General features: G+C 32.4%; 2 protein-coding genes across 3 annotated transcripts in view; one reads left to right on the top strand and one right to left on the bottom strand.

The window, feature by feature from the left end:
* Positions 1-601: 601 nt before the first annotated feature.
* LOC111051764 (IgA FC receptor-like) lies at positions 602-11,194 on the bottom strand. 2 transcript variants are annotated; one of them, XM_022338323.2, is made up of 6 exons: positions 8,893-9,160; positions 7,691-7,784; positions 6,467-6,558; positions 5,802-5,928; positions 4,861-4,946; positions 602-1,460 (listed from the first exon to the last, which is right to left on the bottom strand). In XM_022338323.2, exons 1-6 carry the CDS (start codon positions 8,947-8,949, stop codon positions 1,050-1,052), a joined length of 867 nt encoding a protein of 288 aa, XP_022194015.2. In that variant the 5' UTR covers positions 8,950-9,160; the 3' UTR covers positions 602-1,049. The 2 variants fall into 2 exon arrangements, with proteins under 2 accessions (XP_022194015.2, XP_039293898.1); XM_039437964.1 differs by lacking the exon at positions 8,893-9,160 and adding an exon at positions 11,057-11,194 and having other exon boundaries at positions 690-1,460.
* A 6,221-nt stretch (positions 11,195-17,415) lies between these two features.
* Positions 17,416-25,180, top strand: part of LOC111051666 (pecanex-like protein 1) — a 70,564-nt gene continuing 62,799 nt past the window's right edge. Inside the window, 5 exon segments of the mRNA XM_039437256.1 lie at positions 17,416-17,728; positions 20,513-20,694; positions 21,605-21,759; positions 23,174-23,299; positions 24,637-24,838. Of these exon segments, the coding sequence (XP_039293190.1) occupies positions 17,576-17,728; positions 20,513-20,694; positions 21,605-21,759; positions 23,174-23,299; positions 24,637-24,838 (818 nt within the window). The 5' untranslated portion in view covers positions 17,416-17,575.

The following is a 25,180-nucleotide window of genomic DNA, read 5'->3' as shown; positions in this document are numbered from 1 at the left end:
TAAATTTTTTATGCTTTCGTACTCCAAAGCGAAGCTCAGTCCCCGATATTATAGATATAATGAAACTTCTGCTACTTGCGTTCTCATAAACTTCCAAAGCACTCTCTTTCCCTTAAGAGACACAAATATGAGTATTCAGATAATCTTTTAATAAAGTTTAGTTTGCATATTTTTAACTGAATTATACACGCTAAATAAATGTGAACCTGTGTAATGTAACTATAATATTGATAATTGTGTACACGGTTACTTCCAGAGATAAAATTGGCATCATGAGATGTATTTATCAATAACTTAAAGCTTATAACTATCATTACTTACATCTCTGACTCATAATCTCCACTCTCCATTCAGGAAATCATCATGAGTGGAAACGTTTGTATTAGTTTTATCATTCATCCCCTCATCATCACCTTAAAATACTCTTGTAGAAAGTTGTCCTTGTGAAAATAAATGAATAAGTAAGTGGAACTGGCCTCAAGCAGTCACCCTTCCCACTGGTTTACCAAGTAAATGTTTCTATATGATACTAAATTATTATTCGGTTTTACAGGGTCAACAAATTATTCTTCAACAATGGTTATTTATCACATTAAGCTTGATTATTTATTGTGCAAAAATCGCAAAACCAATAGAATGAATCACAACACGAACGAAAAATATTAGCTCCACAGTATTCAATTCTAAAAACAAGTAGAATTCACAATTAACAATGTTTCAAGAAACCACATTAGCCTATAACCAGAAGTCGATGCTAAGATTGAATTGCCCAATGGATTGTCCATCGGACATCAGTATTAGATGTCATTTAATGAGAATTAGTGTATCATCCGGCATTTATTGTAGCTCACATTAAAATAAATCTAAATCCAAATCTATTATAATTATTATATGATATAAAAATATTCGACTATAATCAACCTAGGCAGAAGTGAACATCAATACAAGATGCAATACGTTAATTGAAATGCATTCAAGAATTGTCAAGATTACAATACATTGAAGATTGGGCTACATTTCTGAAACTCATTATTTTTCTATTTAGTAGGTTATAGAATAATATTTTTTCTATTTACATTGCTATTTTTTCCGAATAGATAGGGAAATGATGGTAACTGAGGTGCAGCTGGTAATTGTGGTAAATCTACTTTAGGTAGTTGCAATGAGGGTAACTGGGGTACACTAGGTAATCCAGGAATACTAGGTAATTGCATTGAGGGTGATATTTGAATGTTGGGTATCTGAGGCACTGGTATGCTTGGTAACTGAGGCATTGAGGGTATTGGTAAACTTGGTAATTGTGGCATTGAGGGCATTGGTAAGCTTGGTAATTGTGGCATCGAAGGTATTGGTAAACTTGGTAATTGTGGCATTGAGGGCATTGGTAAGCTTGGTAATTGTGGTACTGTAGGCATCATACCCGACATCTTTTTACCAACTCCAGATATTGAATTTTGAATCTGAAAAAAAATTAAATATCTGTTACTATATTAAGCACGCTGGAACGCTGCTTGATAAGTGTGTCCATGCCTTCATACAAAATTCAACTCCAAATATTTGAACCTACTCTTTCTTGAGATTGTCCGGTACACTTTTTTTTATTTAAATTGAATAATCTTTTTCAATATAATTGTTAAGATCATTTATAAGAGTGAGAAAAAGTGGCAACTGAAATTTTTAAGTTGTCTAATAAGCAAGTTATGGGTTGTTGAAAGTGCTAACTCCGTTTTCTTTCCAGATCATAAACGGTTTCGACTTGTCCATTGGAGTCTTTTTAATAATACATAAAGTATATCATTGGCTTTGTTCTAATATGATTTTTTCGCGATTTTTGCCAAAATAAACAAGATACCGAATTTACGAAAAATGTTACTTTTTATTTATGAACGATATGGGAAATAAAATGTTTTGGTTTGGAAAGATACATTTTTTAAATGTTTAATTGAAGTTCTGTTAATATAGTCGAAACCGTTTATGATCTGGAAAGAAAACGGAATCTGGAAAGTTAGCACTTCAACAATCCATAACTCGCTTATTAACATTTACATTCACATTTACATTTATTACATTCCTTAATCACAACATCAAATTAATGATTGGGAGAGAATCAACAGGATAAACCCAAAACTGTTCCTCTCCCTAATTTTGATAAAAATAGTCCAAATGAGGTTATGAAAACACTTTTATAAAGATCACAAAAATTTACAGTCCAAATAAACATTATACTAAAAATTTTGTATCTCGGTTGATCAGAAAGATGAAACAAATTATTATTACACTTGAAAATGCATTAATAAATTGAAAAATAGGTATTAAAAAACTTGTTAAATTTGAAGCCAGAACATTGATTATTGAGTACCTATATCATTGGCTTTGTTGTAATATGCTTTTTTTCGCGATTTTTGCCAAAATAAACAAGTTATCGAATTTACAAAAAATGTTACTTTTTTATTTATGAACGGTATGGGGAATGAAATGTTTTAGTTTGGAAAGATACATTTTTTTTATTTTTAAGAGAAGATAGTCGAAACCGTTTATGATCTGGAAAGAAAACGGAATCTGGAAAGTTAGCACTTCAACAACCCATAACTCCACTTAAAAATTTCAGTTGCCACTTTTTCTCACTCTTGTTATGATCTTAACAATTATATTGAAAAATATTATCCGATTTAAATAAAAAAAGTGTACCAAACAGCCTTAATGAAAAATAGTTTCATACGACTATCATTAGTCCAATATGTTCATATCCATTCTCTTGAAATCTCTATTATAATTATATAAAAGCGGAATGGCACCAGTGGCGCCATTTCACCAAATTTCTAGGGGGGGGGGGGGGCAAAAACCAAGAGGTATGAGGGGGGAAGGAATACGTCCAAAGGATAGAGCGTCCTGGGTTTCCCCATAAATGTTACATTCAATGATGTTATTATATGCTTCATTTTCTCCAGTTTTATACAAATGTGGTTGAAGTTTCAATACAAGCATAGAGGCCTACATTATTAGTTCATGAAGTATTTATTAGAAATACAGGCCTACAGAGGCCTTAAAGTAGGAATACACTGAAACAGATTTCTTAAAAATTATGGAAAAAGATAAATTTTTCTTTTACAATGACAATTTCAACAATTTCATTGGGGATCATATTCTAATTGTAAAAAAGTATTAAGTCAGTATGAGATTCTAAGGATTTGTGTAGATAGACCCGCATTTTCATTATTCATCTGATCCTTGGGGGGGGGGAACTAATTGACAGATCGTGTTCAGATTTGGTACAGAAGTTCAGCAAAGGTCTAGAAACTTTGTCTTGAGAGGATGAGGACTTCAGAATTACGCCAAAGATATGCCCAAGATGAGCGGTTATACTGCGTTTTCCTTGCGTTTCCTTCGTTTTTTCACATTCTGCAAGAACTATTTAGGAGAACATCTTTAAGTTTGGTACACAGGCTAAGTTGCGAGGTATAAAAATGTTGTATTGGGAGGGTCTTGGAATACCGCCCAAGTTCCGCGGTCTTTGAGTGTTTTCCTGCGTTGTCTACGCCTCCTCAAGAACTAAATGTAAGATTGCATGTTCAGATTTGGTACAGATTTTAAGCAAAGGTCAGGAAATTTCGTCTTGAGAGGAATTCAGATTAAGCCAAAGATACGCCTATGATGGGCGGTTTTACTGCGTTTTCCTTGCGTTTCCTAGCGTTTTATCTGTGTTTTCCCACATTTCTCGAGAATCAATTGAGAGAAAATGTTTAAACTTCATACAGAAGTTCAGCTAGGGTATAGAAATTTCGTCCTAAGGGAACTTTGAAATAAAGCCAAAGATACGCCCAATATAAACGCTTCTACAGCGTTTTCCAAGCACTCCCCAGTGTTTTTTAAAGGGGTTCTCTTCTCAAGTTTTCAAAGGATTTTTCTATCTTTCTCAAGCAAATTGAGACTCTGTAGATAGGGTCAGATATGAATGTTTGTTGGGTTCTTCATATCATTCCTGTTTCAAACTTCAAAGAACTATTAGACTGAAAAACAATAATTCTCATAATTTTCTAACCAATAAGTCTCTAATTGAGAAATAACTGAATATTCATAGTTTCTGATAGGAAAATTTCTTATATGAAGTGCAACCCTGCACTTCATATAATTCAAAGAAAACTGGTGATTTAATCGAGTCTGGACGTATCTTTTGACTTTTTGACGAAAGGAAGAAAGCTCAAATGAAAAATGCTTCTAATTCTTCTTGTGGATGATTCAGCCGGGGGTCCAGGGGGCGGATCCCCCTTGTTAGACGGATAATGCGAGCAAAGCGAGCCTGCCGGCTAGTATTGTATATGAATAATATGGATTAAGAATCATGCTTCACCATTCAATTCATCTACAAATATTTATTCAACATTAAACAATAATTGAATTATTCAAACTACAACAAAAATGTAATTTTTCCAAGAGCAAATGTAGCTTAGTAGCCCAATCAATAAACTCATAAGCTTTCTAGATGCCGTAATCAATTCACCTTCTCATTGAATATTGAACTTCAAAATTGAAGTATATGAAATTAAGGTAGATTTCTCCACTATTCCTTCTCGAATAAATAAAACTTTTGTGTTAGACCAACAATACATGGATTAAGTTTTTCAAAACTGAAACATTCTGCTGCACGTTCATGAGTAGAATGAAAGCAGTATAACATTCACAAAATTTGATATTCCACATGTGCAATGGAAGGGATAGTTGATTTAAAATATTTTGAAACGTAATGGAAAATAAATTATTAATTTTGATATCCAGAAATAGAATAGCTTGAAATATCATATTATAAATAGATAATTTGAATATAGCCCAATTTAATTTTTTGTGAATACAGTTTTACGGTACCTGAGCAGACGATTTACTGTCATACATGCATTTAACCAGAGTGTATGCTCTGTTACATCCATCGTATTTCGATTGCTGACTGATCACTGAAAACAAAATACAATATTAAATCAGTGCAAGTTGGATAATTTAAAAAAAAATACCAAGTCAAAATTTTAGGTTCACTTGGAAACTCCTATAGTTATTGTATTATAGAAACACTTCACTTATATGGGCTACTTTTGTACAAATTAATAAAAACTTGTAGTACCCTTAATATATTAAAATATTTTAAAGTTTTTAATAATAAATGGTACCGTACTACAAGTTTTTATATTGTTTTTATTATTGAATTATATTTATGAATATGCATGGATATATTAATTTATAATAGGCTATCCTACCTACATTACATTAATAATTGTAGCCTACTACTGTATTAGAAATGGATCAGTATTTTTATACTGTATCAATTCTGCAAAAAAAAACTAGCTTATTACTCCAATCAACTGAGAGTTTCTCAGGTCTGCAGCAACTCCTCCATGCGTACAGGGAAGCTTCCCTTGCATGAGAGTATATTTTATTGTCAAAGGAATAAAATGTATATAATATTAATAATTATTATTATTATCATTGGTTTAGACTCTAGATGAATGATTAAGTTTTTCTATACATTGTTTTTCGGCAATAAATTTAATTATCATTATCATTATTAAATACCTACAGCTCTAAAACCTGTTAGTAACAGTTGTGGATCCTACTATTTTTCAACAAATACCTACTAAATCTGATACCAAAATCTAATTTTAAAATCTAATATAATTAAATATTTAGAACAATACATTTTTAAATGTCTATAATGTTTTATTCTGAAGCCAGAACCTAGATGCTTCATTTAACAAATCTCTCATATTTTAAAATATGTTTCAATAATTTCAATATACTAAAATCTTGATGCTCACCATTTTTTGCAGCCTTCAAGCAAGTGTCCAATTTCGTTTCAATTGTTTCTGTGTAATTTGACTTCTTAGGGAAATAGTTCAACAAACTTTCTAGTTTCGACTCATTGAATTGACCTTTCTCGTCCATCTGAAAATGATAATTGTTTTGTGTTACTCATTTCTTGCATTATCATGGAAATGATAGAATTATCTATCACCCTACTTATTACTATTGTCAAATCTTAATAAGATAACTTAGTGATACATTCGAGAACTTCACGTCTTACGAGAAAGTCCTTTGCATCCATTGCTTATTTGGGATTTGGGGACAATAATAAATTTTGAATGTTTATTTACAAGTACGGTAAGCACAAGAAGGATAAAAACAGAGAGTATAGACTAAACTCTCTGGATGGAGACTGTATACAGATTCCAAAGAATTCATTATAATAACATTAATTATTTATAAAATATTGAATTCTAGCTAGAAATCAATAATTACTCTATGAATCAATCATAAAATACGGTGATGGAAAGTACCTTAATATACTATTATAAGTAGAAAAACATCATATTCATACTAGAATATTTTAATTGATATAGGTTGATAATATATGTGAGATACAGCAGTGGTCGCTATAAGTTTTATAATATTACAGTATGCCACATTAATTATCGTTCCTTACCAGATCAAATTCCTGCATCATACAAAGAAAATAGCATTTAGCTCCTTCTCTTGGTGGTATAATGTCCTGGCCAATCATATTAAATACTTCAACTAGAATGCAAAATGGAAATGTTTTCAGTTTTATTGTCAAATATCACATTCAATAGGAGACTCGATAAAGAATTCGTAATTTCAAGTATAACACTAAAATTATAAGTTTCTTACTGATAACCAATAAATTATCTCAATTTTTAATTATGGTACGGTAGCATTATAAAACTGAGAGAATACGTTCAGTACTTGTTCTATAAGTTAATAAAGAATTTTCAGATATGTTAATTTTTTCTTGAATAAATATTAATTAACTCACCATCTTTATTTATATTGTGCATTAATGCCTGGTATGACTGGCATTTCTATCCTTAAACTTTCTATACGGTACCTTGAACTGCTGCTCAGTGCTCTGTCGTTTTAATTTTTTTTGAACGTTGATATACAATATACAAGAAAAATGAAGGAATAATATTGTTCATATTCTCAACATGATTAAATTAAATTCAAATAATGTTGATGTGATTCTAGAAATTTAAAAATTAATGCATGAAAGAAACTCCAAATCTGATAATAATTCACCATGCTTTCATGAGATGTGGGAATGTCAATAAGTTATTATAAATAAAATAAAACAGTGATTTCCAACTCTTACAAAACTTTTCTTATGGTAATCAAAAAGATTTTTCCAATGACTGATTTACTGGTATACTGAATCTTTTAATCTTCTTCATGTTTTGTATTTTCGTTCACAAATGCATTAATAGGTGAGTATGAAATACTTCTGTTGATTAAGAATCCAGAGATTTATTTATTTGGAAATATACATATTTGAGGCCACCAGAACTACTAATTAAAAAAAAAACATGAAAAAGGAAAATAAAAAAATCTGTGGTTTTTTGACAATTGCTTAGTCTTTTTCATTCAATAAGAAAATAAAGTAGGTATTTAATACTATTGAGTGTAAGGAAAAAAGTAATAACAAATAAAGCAGAAAAATAGGAAACATTGCATACATTTAAACTTATAGTTGCGGAAAAAAAGAAAGTCAGCATCAAGTATTAGAATTAAAACCATTAATATATTGTATAATATAATAAGGATAATCAAGAGATTATTTTAGTAGAACTACTGTTGTGAAGAGAAAGACAAGATTTTTTCAAAGCATAATAAATAGCAAGTAGGTACTTACTTGCGGCTACATTGTATTTATCAGTGCATTTTTGAGTTGAATTTATCAACTGGCCTCTGAAGTTTCTCATCACCTCATTGCTTATACCTTCACACTAAAAGAGAAATTTATATTCTTGACTAAAACTTATTAAATTTTATAAATAGAGAAAGATTAATAATTTAGTAGTGTTGATCAATTCTTATTTACTTTTTTATCAGATCAATAAAAATTTCGAATATATCAGAGGAAAAACAAATTTTTCATTAAAATTAACTAAGCATCAGTGCAATTTTTCATGATTTGAAAGATTTTACAGAAACAGAAAGAGTTGCTGTTTGTAGATTTCATGCTATAATAGCCCTAGTAAAAATGTTGTGAATGGAGAAACTGTTACACTCAATATCAAATTAAATATCCATTCGTCACGTCATGAAATAAAAAGACATTCTATTCCATTTTAATAAATATGGTAACCAGAATAGTATAGGCCTGCTTTATATAATATGAGCTACCAACAGATTTATGTCTAACTTGTAATTATTTCAGAAAATGAATAAATAAGTTTAAAAGAAAATATTCAGGAGTGAGTGTAGCATATTATGACTTTTTGAAACATCAACTGCTATCTTCTATTCAATTATAATATATTATCTAGGCTAATCTATTTCATCAATTAAAATATTGCAATGAACTTTAATTACAGATATCATAATCTGACAGTATAAACTAAGCTTTGCTTGTATTATTCCTCTTTCAAATTTTAATGGTAATGATGTCCAAAAGGTTATGTGCAAGTCACTCTCTTCACTTTTCTGGTCCTAAATACTCCTTGAGAATAATTGACAGATGATAGTAATTTGGAATTCAGTAGGCCTAATGTTGTTGGAAAGCCGAAAGAACACTTGAGAGCTTTATAAATTCAAAAAAATTGCATTAAAAATTTTTTGAGCCGAAATTCTACTCTTATAATAATACCAATACTCTTAAGCTCCTATTAGTGTAGAAATATATTTTATTCATTCAACATTGAAAAGGGGATTGATCAAATTATAGTATTAAAGTCCATTTGTATTTCGCATGCAAAAATAATCTAGAAATTTGAAAATAGTGTTCGTAAATATTTCATTATTTAAAATGCTTCCACTGTAATGATTATGTGGCATATTTAATTTTTGAAACGAATAGACTTTGAATTCAAATAGTCCACCTTGATATATTACCTGAGAAGCGCTCAATAGAATGGTTGGTATTACCAGGAATGATATGATCACCAACATTTTAGAAATACAATAATATTTTTTCGTGGATTATTTTTCACACCTCAATATTCACAATAAAATCTGCCCAGTTCCTCACTGGATACTTGAAAAATTAATCAGTACAGTAACCTATAACCGTATTATCACTATAGTGTGCTCCACAGATTGTTCAATTACCTATTCCTGCTTTTTAATAATGAGATACCTTGATTAGGTACTCTAGAAACTTGAATGTGTGATCACTAGTCATTTTCATTTCAGATCTAAATGAATGATCTGCATGATTTGGGTCATTTCCTATATGAAAGGAAATCACCCTCTCTTCCTATAATAATTTTGATCACTAATATTGATAAATCAGATTAAATTTGTTTGAATTTTTTTTTATTTTTACTAAAAAGTAATACAGTTGTTTCAAAATACCATAAAGAGGTCACTCGATGATATAGTATGATATACTTGGTTTTGAATGTTGTTGTTGGCCAGATTTGTAATGCTTGAAATTATTTTATTACTTTGTTTACTGTAATGTGAAATACTCTTACGAGTATAATCACTGGATTTCAATAATGCTCTGTTGCTATATTGATATAGGCTAGTAGTTATTGCTAACCGAGAGTTGAGTCTCAATTTATGAGAAAAATAGTTATTTATAACTATAAAACCAAGATTTATTTCAATAAATTGGTACAGTATCATAATAATAATAATAATAATAATAATAATAATAATAATAATAATAATATAATAATAATAATAATAATAATAATAATAATAATATAATAATAATAATAATATAATAATAATAATAATAATATAATAATAATAATAATAATAATAATAATAATAATAATAATAATAATAATGTCTATGGTCGGGGGTACAACCAATACCTACTATTACTTGTAATAGTAGGTATTGGTACAACACGACCAGAATAGTTTATTCAAATTATAGACATGATTATAAAAAGCATATAAGGTACAGTTATTTACAAAGTATTAATACAATTGGTTGATTACTTGCTGATCTAAGAAAATGTGGCCCCCACTATATATGAATATGTGTCGGGATGCCACTAATTTTGCTATTCTTCAAGATTTTATGCCAAAAGTAAAACATTCTAATAAAGATACATCTTACGATTCATTAGAAGTTCATGAAAACCACATTTATATACACAGATTTAGAAAAGAAAATTGATAACCCAAGATGTAGAAATTTTATAAAAATTTAACATGAAAAATATTTATAATACTCATGGGAAAAAAATCATTAAAATGAAGAAAATAAGAATGAAACAGTATGAAAATTTTTTCATAGAACTAATTGTTCTCCATGATTGATTCTATTGGACAGGAGCCATTTTTTTTGTTTTCGATTTGAATGAATTGATTGGAACTGTTTCTTTAATGGTAGCTATTGGCAGTTTATTGAAAATTTTTGGTCCTAAATAGGCCTATGTGGCTGACCTCTGAGCAGCTGATGTTGTCATCCTGGGAATTGCCAAGTCTATGATCCTTCTGCGAGCTCCTTGCGGGTGATTCAAATTGATGAAGAATTGTGGGTTCTTTCTGGTGAATGTTAGAAGTCTGTGAATGTAAATCTGTCGTATGCTGAGGATGCTAAGCTCCGAGTATAGTAGTACTGAAAGGAAGAGTGGATGTTTGCGTCCTATTATCCTCAAAATTAGCTTCTGAACCTTGAAGATGAGATCGATGTGGCAGAAATTTGTAGCTCCCCAGGCCAAAATGCCATATCTTGCTATGGACTTGACTATTGTATAATAAATTCATCATGTCTATTGATAGTAGCTGCCTGAGTTGGATAAATTTGTAAATTAATTTTCTGTTCCTAGCCGTTTGATGTGAAATGTACGTGTTTATACCAGCGAAGTAATTCATCTATTATGACTCCTAAATATTTTATATTGTTTGTGCGCTCTATTGAAGGACAATTACAATTCATACTATCCAATTTGCAATGATGTAGTTTGATTGTCTGCTTAGAAGGCTTCTTGGAATCTGTCAGTGAGAAAGCAATAAATTTTGTTTTTGAGGCATTAATCGTCAGAATGTTATTGAAGAGCCAGGAGGTAACTTTTCCCATTCCAAGTTCAGCTGACCTGAAGACGTCATCCCAGCTGGTTCCCCGGAATAATACTGCTGTGTCATCGGCAAAGGCGATAATCTTGCCACCGACATCCATTGAGCACAGCTCGTTGGCAAAGATGAGGTAGAGTATTGGTCCAAGAACGGCTCCTTGTGGTACTCAGAAGCTATAACTGAAAGGCCATCTCCTGCACTTGGGTTTCTCTCAATCCTGCCTACGATTTTCCAGATATGACTTGAACCATTCTGAGACAACACCTCTTACACCCATAGCCTGAAGCTTTGTCAGTAAGATGCCATGAGATACTGTATCAAACGCCTTTGCTAGATCCAGAAATACTGCAAGGTATTTCCTACCATTATCCAAATCGTTAATTACGGACCTTGTCAACTCAAATATAGCAGCATCTGTACATCTGTTTTGTCGAAAGCCATACTGATTGGGTGACAACAGGTTTTTTGATTCAATATAATTAACCAATCGCTTTTTTACAAGTTTTTAAGGATCTTTGAATATTACCGTACTGACTAATGCTATTGGCCTATAGTTGTTGAGTTCAGATCTATCGCCACCTTTATGTAAGGGTCTTATGCAAATCTCTTTCATTGAATTTGGAAAGACCCCACTTGAAAGACTCTTATTGAAAACATCCGCAAGTGGTATTGCAAAGTGCTCTTTTACTGCTTTCAGAGTTCTGTTGTCAATTTCGTCAAGCCCTAGGGCACTATCATTTCGAAGAGTATTGATATTGTCCAGTACTTCCTGTTCTGTAACTGGTTGAAAATACATTGAAGATGGCGAGTTTATAGTTTATATAGAATGACATGTTCAAAAATCAATTCATAAATTGATTGTAGGTTCTTTTTATAAGGGTACAATATAACCTGTACTTATTCGTTGAATGAATTATAATAAAACGTTGAAATAAGTAGAGTTTGAATTCCACAATAAATGCGGGAATTACGGCCTTTAAAGTTGGAAGATTATTACCTTCGATTGGACTAAGTTACATTTATGCTCAATTAATATTTAATAGCCTACTAGTATGGAATTGAGCTACCATTCAATCATTCCTAGACTCATGAAGATTTAGTTATACCGTAACTTATAAACATAATTTTTCAATAGTAAACTGGATATTACGGTCATCAGAGTAGACTATAATAAAATGACTCATAGTCAAAGAAAATGTATAAGCCATCTCTTAGTCAAACAAATTTTTTATAAGAGAAACATATAATTTCTCATCTAAAATCAATAATACTATGTCAAACTATTTTAAAGAGTTATTGAAAAGTTATAAAATGATAGTAGAACAACAGATAATACATTAGATAACTACTCCAAATGAATACACTTTACTTACTTACTTGCATACTTGTGATGATCCCACTGGAAGCTTTGCAGCCGTGGTCGTCGTTTGTCCGATTCAACTTGAGGTCAGACGTCCTCCCAGAACTCTTTCATGGAATAGTAGTTCTTTTCCAGCAGATATGTCTTCAAAGATTTTCTGAAGATTGCAGGATCACTATACCTCCTTATGTCTAAGGGGAGCCTGTTAAACACCCTGCTGGCTACATTCCTCGTACTATTCAAGGCTAGTGTTGTCCGTTGTCTATCTATGTGGACGTTCCCTCTCTGCCTAGTATTGTGGTGGTGAATGCTGGAGTTTCTTTCAAAATGATCAGGATATTTCAGGATTGTTGTCGCTGACTCCAGTATGTACACATCCGTTAATGTTAACACTTGTAACTTCCTGAATATTGGTTTGCAATGTTCAATATAGTGTGCACCACTTATAATTCTGACTATTCTTTTTTGCAGTAAGAATACTCTTTCTGCTTCTGTGCAATTTCCCCAGAATATGATGCCATATGTTAAAACACTGTGGAAGCAGCCATAATAAACTTTCATCAATACTTCAGTGTCCACTACTTTCTGCAGGCGACGTGCAAGGCAACACACTACGTTTAATCTCTTAGCAACATTATTAATGTGTTCTTCCCAACGTAGATTGTCAGCAATGTGTACTCCCAAGTATTTGGCATTTTCATTCAATTGCAAGTGTTGATCACCAATGCGCAAACGTGGACTAAAGTCTCTTTTCTTAACATTATGGAACTGCATCACACACGTTTTCTTTTGGTTTAGTACCAGCTTATTTTCTGTGCACCATATACTCATCTCATTCAAACCTTGTTGCGTTTTCTTAATTGCTTCAGAAGAATTCCTGTCTACTAAGAGGTGACACACATCATCTGCAAACATCCAAATCTCCCCCGCTTGTACTGAAGTTGGAAGATCATTCACAAAAAGCAGGAAAAGAACTGGACCCATATTTGAGCCTTGCGGCACTCCTATGTTAACATCCTGTTGCACTTGTGATCTTATATGTCGAATAACATTATCCTTTCCCATGTGACTCACAGTGACCAGTTGTTGTCGGTTTTCCAAGTAAGTCATTATCCAATCCAAGGGTTTTCCTGTGATTCCATACTTGACAAGTTTTAGCTTCAACCTTCTGTGATTAACACAATCGAATGCCTTGGTCATATCGTAGAATATTGTGTACACCTCGTCCGTACAATCTACTTTATCGTACACTGCAGTTAATAAGGCAAAAATTGCATCTGCTGTGCTTTTTTTCTTACGGAATCCGAATTGTCTACCACTTATCAATCGGTGTTGCTCCAAATATGGAATCAATCTGTCCAGATAAGCAACTTCAAAAACTTTGGAATAGACTGATTGTACAGCTACAGGTCTATAGTTGCTTACTACATCTTTTTCATTCTTTTTATATATTGGGACCAGTTTAGATGTTTTAATCGCTTCTGGAAACTTCCCTTCTTCAAATGACTTATTAATAATCAACGACAAAGGTTCAGCTATAATATGCGCTGAGGCTTTAACTAGTCTACATGGGATATTGTCAACTCCAGCACTTGGTTTATTGCACACTCTATCAATAATTTCAATCACTTCATCGGCACAAGTTGATCTTAATTGAAATTGACGACCATCGATTTGCTCGCAAACATCCTCTATAATATCTTGATTGTGTAATTCATCACCAACAAGGCTCTTTACCTCCTCATAGAAATATTTATTGAACTCTTGTGCAATCTTAATGGGATCATTAACTGGCTCATCGTCTATTTTCAACCTCATATTATTATGGATGAAAGTATCCTTTGTCAGACTGTGAACAACTCTCCATGATTCTTTGCTGATATTTCTTGACTTTATTATTTTATCTCGGTAGAATGCCCTCCTATTACCAGAAACCAATTGTGAGTGCTGTCTCTTTGCATTACAATACTCCAACTTAGCTCTCTCATCACCAACTTGCCGAGTCCTCCAATACATTTCTTTTAATTTTTCTTTTGACAATAATATGTCATTGTCAATCCAACTCATATCAAATGAGTTATTAATCTTATAGATCTTTTTTGGAAAACATATTTCAAAACAGTATCTATAATCGTTATAAAATTTATTGAACAATTCGTCACAAGACTTTTCACCATCCATGTCCATCCATTTAATCATGCCAAGTCTTCCAAAGAATTCGTCCATACCCAGTCTTGTAATTCTATTTCTCTCTATTTTCATGCATAACTTGGTATTAACATGCACATCTATATCTATGTAAAGCCATCTATGATCAGACAAGGGTGTGTCTATACAGCCGCTTTGTACTTGTTTTATGTTCTCACTTATCAGTACATAATCAATTTGTGTTGATACATTTGGAGTCACTCTAGTGTTCATTTTTATAACATTCAACAATTTGTGGGATTCCAACACATCAAAAAAACATCTTCTATATACAGAATCAATATTGCCATCGATATTCATATCTCCACATATTAAAATAGGAACATTCAAACTTTCGAGTTGGTTCAACAATTGCTCCAATATTTCAATGAAATTGTAGAAATTATTATCATGCGGTGGACGGTACACAACAAGAAATACGAATTTATATTCAGCACTTTTGAAAATACATGCACTACCCTCAAACACCCCTTCAGTCATGATATCTTCATATAGCAATGGGTATGATTTCATGCTCAAGCTCTGTTTCAAATATATAGCAACTCCACCACCATTTGATTTTTTTCTATTTGCTACTGCTACTTTATCATATCCATGTATTTTAAAAACTTTATCTTTATCCTGGTTTAACCAAGTCTCAGCGAACGCCAAAATATCCGGTTTCAATTCAATCAACTCAACCTCCAATTCCTCAACCTTGTTAAAAATAGATCTAATATTCAAAAACATATACGTAAAACATTTCTATTTACAATTTTTTCCTCACAATGCGAGGAAGTCAAATAATTTATTTCATTACAATCAGTAATTACGTCATTTTTATTTACAAAATCTACTTTTCTATTTGTACGTTTTGTCTTCTGAATAAAAAACGCTTTAGTGTTACATTTTTTGGCCAACATTTTGAATCATTCACTACGTTTCTATACGTAAATTCTACACCCAATTTGAAGCTACAGTTGTATCCTTTGCTGTCCAATTTTTCAACAATAAAATCAACACTTGGGAATTCATCTTTAAGAAACTTTTTCACATCATCAGAAGTGGTTCCCTGCTTTACTTTACCAAGGTGATACCAAGCTTTCTTTGCACCACTAATGCAATTTTCCTTGTCATTTGTACCCACTATCGGTTTATTTTTTTGTATTACATAATTATTTTTCTTTTCCGTAACATTCAACCTACCTCCTGTATTGTTTTGAGTTATTTTATTTTTAGGTTTACTTTTTGCAACCATACTCCATGTTACGCCTACTTCATTAGATTCATTTTTATTTTCAACTAGATTTTTATTATTATCATCATTTCCTACAGAAATTCCACGATTGACTGGTTGAGCAGATAAGATTGTAGCTGCAGAGTCATTATCAGCAGGCACTATCACGACAGCAGCATCACTATCAGAGCTAATAACCGGCATGTTCAAATCTGTATTTTCTAACCTATTTGATTTTTCAATTTTTTCAACACGACTATTAAGCTGAATATAATTTTTATTCATTTTTGAAAGTTCATTCAATATCACACTAATTTGAGCAGCTTCATTTGACTTTGCATCGGTATTATTTTCTTTAGAATTTGAAATATATTTAGTATTAAGACTTCTTACCTTGTGCTTGCACATGTCACAATACCAAGTGATATTTTCACCCATAGATATTATTCCGTAATAATCACTCGTAGCAATATTCACACACTCTATATGGTACCATTCACCACACATTCCTTCACAAAAAAGCCCATTATCCTTATCTTTCACAACTTTTTTACAAGAGCCACAATCAGATTTCTCATTACCGTTCGCCATCTTGTGACGGAGATCTATACTTTGACTCTATACTTTGTGGATTCTGATTTATCATTTCAGTATATACCAGAGGTTGTATTTCTATGACATGCATTATTAGAAATGAAATTTTGAAATTAATACGCAGTACAAACTTTTTACTTTACAATACTTTTTCGGGCTCATCGTGTTGGGTTTGTACTTGGAAGCACTCCTCCCCCTCCGCTTCATCAATGGACCTAATGTATGAATCATTGTACCTATAATAATTATAGAATATTCCTTTTTCTACTGTATGTTAAGTACATTGGTAAGTGAGTACATTATAAGTACATTAGTAAGTACATCTTACTTTAAGTGAGATGGCAAAACAAAAATGTAATGAAACAACAAAGTGCAGTGTAATATAATAATAATCCTTTTTATTCTCTGTTTCAAGTGGAAAAATATGTTTTGAAAATAGCCTAATAATGAACAGAAAAACAATTTTGAAATGTTTTAATTACAGCATTTTGCGTATCTGTTTGAATATTTAGCGGGCATGCTGTACAAACTTGGCGGTAAGGAAGTTTTTTGTTGTGAAAAATATTGCTTTGATTTATTTAATAAGCAAAACAATCTATTTGGCTGTCGTGAATAATAATTAGTGATATGAGATTATATTTATTAGAAAACTGTTTTTTTTTTTGTTTAATCGCTGTCAGTCTTTATGAATAATCTAGTAGCCCTTGGAGGTTATGAATGACGAGGATCAATAAGCAATAGTAATATAACCTAAAAGAACCAGATTATCGATGATGTTTTAAATATAAGAGATCAAACTGAAGGGTTGTGTTCTTGTTTTTGATTTGGAATAAATTGGTATCCTTTCAAATATTCAATAAATTTTGGATAATATACAATGAGATCAAACATAAAACGTTAACCTAAATGGAAAACGTCAACTGCGCATGCTCAGTACGATGCAATATTGCTTGTAGATCACCTTGTTTCAATGAACAGAAGAGAAAAGAAAAAGAGAGAAGAGAGAGAAGTTTAGTGATGAGAGAAGTGAGAGCAACACTGTTGTGATGTCAAAACATCGCGATGTTTTCCTGCCTGACAAGGCATTTCGGGCTATTTCTTCCTTTTAGGACAATAATGGAATTATTAATCTAACAAAACGATAAATGAGAACCCAACACGATGGGCTCTCAAACTTTAGAAATACTACGCCAAGGAGTTTGGGCCTCTCTTACGGGGGGCTGGTATTATGACCCACACCAGGATATGTTTCACAACACATTTCATCTTTATCTCTGGCTTTTTCTTTTGTGTCTACCGTTTACCATTTACCTGGTAAGTACATATAAATTATAATTTTTACTCCTCACTCTATAATGTATGGTAAACAACACTTGAGTAACTACGACACTTCAAATGAGGTCAAAATTCATGGTCTTGTCTGACCCTTTAAATCTTTAATTTCTAATTCATCAAAAGCAAATAAAAGTCGATCAAATACTTTCATCTCATCATTAGTTTGTGCTAGATATGCCAGTCATAAATTTTCATCAAATTAGTCTTTCATAACTTTATTTAGAAAGTCGTCATTCCCACTACTCTGCTGATTGAGAATCTTCATTTGAATCGAAGATAATTGACATAAAGGTCTTTTGTAATTACGTTTATTAAACAAATTTGATTTCTATAATTTAAGTTTAATTGATAATATTCCAACCTTGTTTTATTAAATTGATTATATTGCAATTTTATCTTGAGTGGTCAACAAGCATGGTGAGGTTAGCTAACCATTGTATTTGATTCTGAAGCTAATTCAACGTAGACCTTTATCCTTAATAAATCATTTTCTTAATAAAGATAATAACTTGGGCAACCTTTATGAAATGTAATAGAATACGCAGTTCATACAGTATTTTTTTTTCTTATTTTGATAATGTGTTCCAGTTTTCAGTAGGCCTGCATAAGGTTATTATTTTGTAAGCCTATATACTTTTTTAATAAATTAATTTTTGTCTGTCTGTCTGCCAATAATACACACACATTGCTCACAGTATTTAAATTTCTTTTCTATAGAAGTATTTTACATTGTATTATACTTTATTTGCAGTATCTTACCACGTAGGATTTTTCTTATTAAGTTTATATAACTTGTCGTTTCACAAACGTTTGTGGTTTTTGAACACAATCATGTTATCATCAAATAATAGACTATATTTTCTTAATTTAATTTTTTAAATCTCAGGACTTCTTTTAACAGACAAAGATCTTGTAGATAATGATAATATATTACCAAATATTTACTAATAGATAATATTTTACCAATATTTTATAGTCTCTCTCAGTTTTACTTAATTTTTAATACTTTTTAATGCCTTATTAAAAATAAACATTATTGTATTCTCTTCCTTTTTTTATTATTAATGTTTATTCAAATTTTCTTGAATTTTTAATTGGCATAATATCTACCGTACCTCAATTTACATTGAACAAGCATAGGCCTATGTAAATGTCCCACAACATCAACATTTGCTACATAACTTTATTACAATGTGAAAGGTGAACTAGAATATGTTTTATCAATTGAAATGTATAATTTATAAATTATAAGCCCATATGAATAAAATTGAAATGTAGTGTAAATTCATTCCTCTTTTTTACTGTTTAGTTTGGTTACAGTAAGTTACATTTAATCAACAATGCTATCAATTGATTGATGTATTCCCTCATATTAGTGTCAGTTACCGTGTCTGGTACATTGATAATATTATTCCCATGCATTATAATGGGACTATTCATACTCGCTCGGCAGTGCTGAGTGTGAACAGTCCAATCAGAACTTATGTAAATTATATTTCTACTGTACCGGTCCCTGACTCTGTTATGTGACAGTGAGTATGTGCAGGTGGTCACAGCTGTTCATGCATTGCTTTTAAATAATAACGTCAATGCTTTCCATCCATCCACTGCTGACACTTGAGAGTGAATATAGGCCTAGTCTACTTCAATAGGATTCAATCTATTTTAAAAACTTAAAAATGGAGTTAGCATACAAAACTGGTTGTTTTTTATTTTATTTTTAAAAGGGTACTATGGCATTATTTTCTAACTAACAAATCAAGTAGCCCCAAAGAAATACGTTTTAGAGTTATTTTTATTCTTTTTTATATAAAATAACTATAGTGGGGTCCACGTTATAATGGCAGAATTTGATTAACTTTGGTGTTGCTTTCCTTGTCTATCATTCGACAATGCAGATAGCGCAAACCTTTTCTTCTTCTGCAAGGCTGTCAAATCGTTTCCAACAATAATTTAGAGATAATATTCAATTAACAAAACATATAATACGAATTATAAAATTATTGAGAGATAAATATTTTCTTGACGAATAAAATATGATTTATCATGTTTAACAAGCATGAATAATTAATATTATATTATTTCTACAGGTATATCGGTATCAGCTATATTCTATAGAAGGCAGTGACAAAACAGAGGATCGGCAACGCTGTTCTTTCTTATCGAACAATCTTGGCTGGCTCTCTGAAAGCTATCATGAAAATAAAATAATTCAATAGCAGCTCTCCCAAGCTCTGTAATCCAACAAATCAAATCTATGTTATGAAAAAATACAATAAATGAGCACCGTTTCCATGCTTTCCACTGCATCAAATCGAATTAATGTAAAAAAAAAAAAAAAAAAACGTAGAATGCACGTGAACCTCACTATAATACCATTCACTTTTGGAAAACACGACCGGTTTCGTCCAATTATGCCATTATAAAGTGTTATATTTATTTTTTCTCTGTAACCCATGTCAGAGGTATTAATTTAACATGAAATAAATAAATACCTATTGAGTGATCTGGCTGGCTCAGGTCTGGTGCCAGAGATTTCAGGTCGCAACTGATCAATTCAGATCTCTGACATGACCTATAGACTGCTTTATAGGCAGCCGGGACTGACGAATTAACGTGTCCATCCGAAACACGGGAGTGGTCCGAGAAAAATATCTCGCCCGGGCTGGGATTCCAACTTTTTAGCATTGATTCAATGTAATAGCTATTTTAATATATTATAGGCATTTATTTGGATGAATATGTTTTGTGATTTCGTTGCAGTACTTTCCGTCGACGGTGCTAGTATGGAGTGGCTACGTGACGGCGGTGACAGCCGTGTTCATGACCATCAAGCTGGTGAACATGTCGCTGCACCGCATGTACGACAGTGGTGACTTCGAGCTCGAAGAAGAGGTGCCCATACTCACGCTCAAGACACCCACTGGTGGCCGCAGTGGCTCAGGGTTAGTTGGCACAAACCTCCCTCCTATCAACATAGACAAAAGATAGCATAACAAGATATCCCATGGTATAGGTCGTTCATGTTCCAAATTACAACCCGATTTTTTGTTATCTCAAGCCAATTACTTTTCATTAAAACTATTATTATTATTATTATTATTATTATTATTATTATTTATTATAATAAATACGATTATTAAATGTTTTGGCCGGGTGAGAGTAAGAACGGCACAGTATGAGAGACTACTGAAAAATAACTACTTGGACTATCAGCTTCAGTTAACAGTGAAATCTGGAACATAAACGCCCTATACCATGGGATATCCTCTTATACAACATTTTTTCTATGCTATTACTAAATAACCTGTAATTATAGCTTTTTCACTAATACTTGGAAACCTTCATTCATAAATGAAGAATCAACTGGCAATTACTTGAAACAAATCACATAAATCAGTTACAGTGAAATATGAAAAATAGAAAAATGACTGTTGAATATGCTCAAACAACATGGAAATAAAACGGCCATACAATAAGGCATCCATACAGTTTCCCAATCTAGCTATTTCTTCACAATATCCTCTTCAATAACTTTGTCAGGCATCTTATCTTAGAGTCATAGGCACGATTTTGAGGGCATTCATTAAATCTATAAGTTGAATAGTCCAATGTAATAAGTGTCCTAGAAACCAGGCCATAGCATTTTACTTCCATTAAGATTCATTGTTTCAACAAGATTTTCTAACAAGTTGCTCATGGTCGTATTGATGATATGCGTATCACAGACATGGACATAGTTGAAATTCAAAAGAAAATTAGTTGGAAGCTGTAAGCATGTTGTTAGTAATTCATCTTATTGTGATAGATTTTTATGATTTGGATAAAATGGATTGTAACTCTGTTTTGTTGCAGGAAAGGCGAAGAGGAAGGTATCGAGATGCAGGTGCTTGGAAAACGCACGTCTGAAAGCACTGTGCCAAGAGATCCGACCATTGGCTCGGAGGACAGCAACGAGTCAGCTGATTACAACCAAGCAGCTGGCACTGATCCTGCTAACAGCACTATAGGTTAGTATCATCTACAGTTACGGTTACTATATTACTGTGATATAGTAAGTTACTGTAGAATCATCCATTTAGAGCCGGTTTCTGAGCTCGGGATTTAGCTAAGTTCTACACATTGAACAGCTGGAGTCAGAAAATTGGCTTTCCGAAACCGGGCGTAGTCGTAGTTTTTATGATGATCTTTATTTTCTTATTTCTATAATTTGAAACGTTTTTCCTTGACGAAATGAAACATCCCGAAATAATTCAAAATAGCTGAAACTTTACACTATTCTCTCTTTATTTTATTTTGTGTTCAATTTTCTAGTTTTTTGAAATTTAAAAGTGGACTAAGGCCTCGCCTCGTTTCGGAAAGCTAATTTTGTGACTCCAACTGTTCAAAGTCTAGAACTTAGCTAAATTCCGAGCTCGGAAACCGGCCCTTAATAATGAATAATGAGATATTGAAATGCTTATTAATATATCATAATCGAAATTACAAATCAATATTGCTATCAACTACTCCGAATACTTTTGCTACTGTAAATATTGACAACAGGGCAAACAGCTGGGATACATTTTTATGAGAGCTACTATTATTTGCCTGCCCGGGATCAGAACCTGGCACCTCCTGTTTACTGGATAAGCTTTGGCTTAGTATGAAATGAGCGCTGCTATCTAGAGATTGTTTCGTTTGGTGTAAAGGTTAGCATGCTTGTTTGACAATCAATTTAATTCCTGGACAAGCGAATAATGTTGATAATTTTAGCTCTATACGAATTTTTTCCAGCTGCTCTCTGTTGTCAACATTTTCAGTATCTAGCAGAAATATCCGGTATAGTTGCTAGCAATTAATTTGGAATACCATTCAATAAGTATTAATAACTTGATAATAATGATAAATATAACAGGGTGACGAGTGACCTGGAAAAGTCAGGGAATTTGAAAAGTCTGCAAATGTCAGGAAATTTATTTGAAGTCAGGGAAAAAGTTGGTTGGGAAAAGTTGAATATATGTAGCAGGGGCGAGGTACACTAACTTATACAAGATCAGTTTCTTATAATTTTGTTCGATTGACAATAAGATTAGGACATATTGGTTAAGCTTCTGTCTGGTTCTGCTTCTGTCTGGTTCTGTTAGGTTGGTAATGAAATGTAAGACATATCATGTTATACATATTATCATAGAGAAAAGATAGTATAAGAAGATATCCAATGGCCTGGTTAGTTTAAGTTTTAAATTTTAAGCCGATTTTTCTCTCTATTATTCAAAAAGTAGACGGAATGCTGTTCCCTCAATTAGTGAGACATCCAGTTAGTTATTTAGCTCCATATCTGTAATAAAAATTATAATAATTATGTTCCTTGAAATATTTTCAAGCTGATTGATGAACATAGTTTCAATGTTCGAGTTTCTGATATTTATTTGTTGTTTTCAGATTTGAAAGCAGACGTGCATCGGAAAAACAGTTCGGAAAGTTCAGAGGAAATGTTGAACAATGCAGCGGGGGGCAGAGCTAGTCAGAGGGGTAGTGTCGATGAGGGGGCCAGGAATAAAACTAAAAGTTAGTCAAAACTAATGCAATTTATGTAAATGAAAATTATACCACAATTAATATGCCAACAAATAACCTCAGGACTTCTGAAATTGCAATACTAATATTGACAACAGAGGATTAGCTAAAATTATTTCCTTCCCAGATATTATTTGTGTGGTTCACTCTTTCTGTGTGGTGTAATCTGTGTTGCACTTGCAAAAGTTCCATAGTATTGGATTGTATAGGTTTAGTTATAACCTCTTTCTATTAGTTAAATGGAAATGATTTGAGGGTTCTAATCAACACGAGGTTGAATCTGTGTAATAATTGAAGAAGTCCCACTGAAACTATTAAATATTTCATAACCTTCCTAGACGATTAAGTCAGTCATTTTCGCTTTTGTGAACACATTTCATGTGTGTGTACTGCATTAGTCATCACATTATATGAAATCACTAATCGACTTTCACTTTTATTTTGAATTGATAATAATAGACCCAACTACATTAGTAAAACGACAGGCCTAACTTATCGATTGTTTCACAAACGATATTCCATAAATCTGTATCTGTGTAAATCGTGTTTACTGTTAATAACTTGGTTGATGGTATATTTAGTACTTTTAATGGATAAAAATAATTATTATAATTGTGATGGATAATCAACATTATTATTGCCAAGAGCGTGTGGCGTTCCAAGCACTCTTAGATGGAATAAGTCCAATGTAGTAGCTGGTTTAACACTATTCTGGAAGATGTCTATTATTTGCTCTTATAGTGGCACTCACTTCAATCTGTCAGAGTTACTTATCAAAATCGTTTGTATGCTATGAATAAATACAATGAACTACCAGAATATCTAATTTCAATAATGAATATTTATTATCAAATTATCGAAAGATATAAGCTATTTCATTGGCGAATTGAATATATTTGAGATAAAATTGATCTTTATTGAAAAGAATAAACAATTGATATTATATCAGATATAGGCCTACCGGTATGACTTGAATTACATATATCTACTATACATTAGTAGAAGTCGGTGGATAGAGATAATTGGGAATCTTGCCTTTATATCACTTCCACTGGCTTTATAACGTGAATATCACCATAGAAATAATAGCGTTTATCTCCAGAATTATCTCTTAGTTCAGTTCATTTTCTAGTTCTGAACGATGAACTATCTTAGTTTATCTCCTAATTCTGAACGATGAATTATCTTAGTTTATCTCCTAATTCTGAACGATGAATTACCTTAGTTTATCTCCTAATTCTGAACGATGAATTATCTTAGTTTATCTCCTAATTCTGAACGATGAATTATCTTAGTTTATCTCCTAATTTTGAACGATGTTTTGTCAGGCAACCGACGTCCGAGCAACGCAGCTGCAGGTGGCAGTGGCAGTGGGAGTGGTATGGCGCCGCAGGTGGTCTCGCAGACGGTGAAGCCATCGGTCACCTACATCAACGAGGTGCCAGACAGCCATCTGCTCGCAAAGATGCTGCGTAGTCACGAAAGCTGTCTCGGTGGCAGCCTGTACACGGGCCACATACATCGGCCCAGGTATGGATGACTTCAAGAATCTTCCTAGACGCAATTTATGCAATTAGATTTATTGAAACGCGCATAACATTAATTCTCTAAACAATGAGGGTGTAAAGTAAATTCGTATGGCTTTTTTTATGGGGAGTCCCTTGCGGGAAGGTCCCACCGCCTGTATATATAATTTATTAAGCTGTCAATGGGCCTTACGACTGTCATACTTCAGCCGAGACCGACAGTTTAACCTGTCCATCTGATAACACGGGAGTGATCTGGTTAAAAAAACTTTTGGTAATGAGAGGGTTTGAACCCGGGATCTCTATGCTGTTACGCAAGAACTCTATCCACTAGACCACGGATCAC

Source organism: Nilaparvata lugens, chromosome 11 (genome assembly GCF_014356525.2).
Source record: "Nilaparvata lugens isolate BPH chromosome 11, ASM1435652v1, whole genome shotgun sequence".
NCBI classification, from domain to species: domain Eukaryota; kingdom Metazoa; phylum Arthropoda; class Insecta; order Hemiptera; family Delphacidae; genus Nilaparvata; species Nilaparvata lugens.
The sequence above is the reverse complement of the archived record's forward strand: the minus strand, read 5'-3'. Positions and strand labels throughout refer to the sequence as shown.

Excerpts from the sequence above, each read along its gene's own strand:
- LOC111051764 (XM_022338323.2), bottom strand. The coding sequence starts at position 8,949 with ATGTTGGTGATCATATCATTCCTGGTAATACCAACCATTCTATTGAGC. Across the intron at positions 6,559-7,690 it reads TAAATACAATGTAGCCGCAA|TTGAAGTATTTAATATGATT; the intron begins GTAAGTACCTAC and ends TTTGCATTCTAG. Across the intron at positions 5,929-6,466 it reads TGATGCAGGAATTTGATCTG|ATGGACGAGAAAGGTCAATT; the intron begins GTAAGGAACGAT and ends TATCATTTTCAG.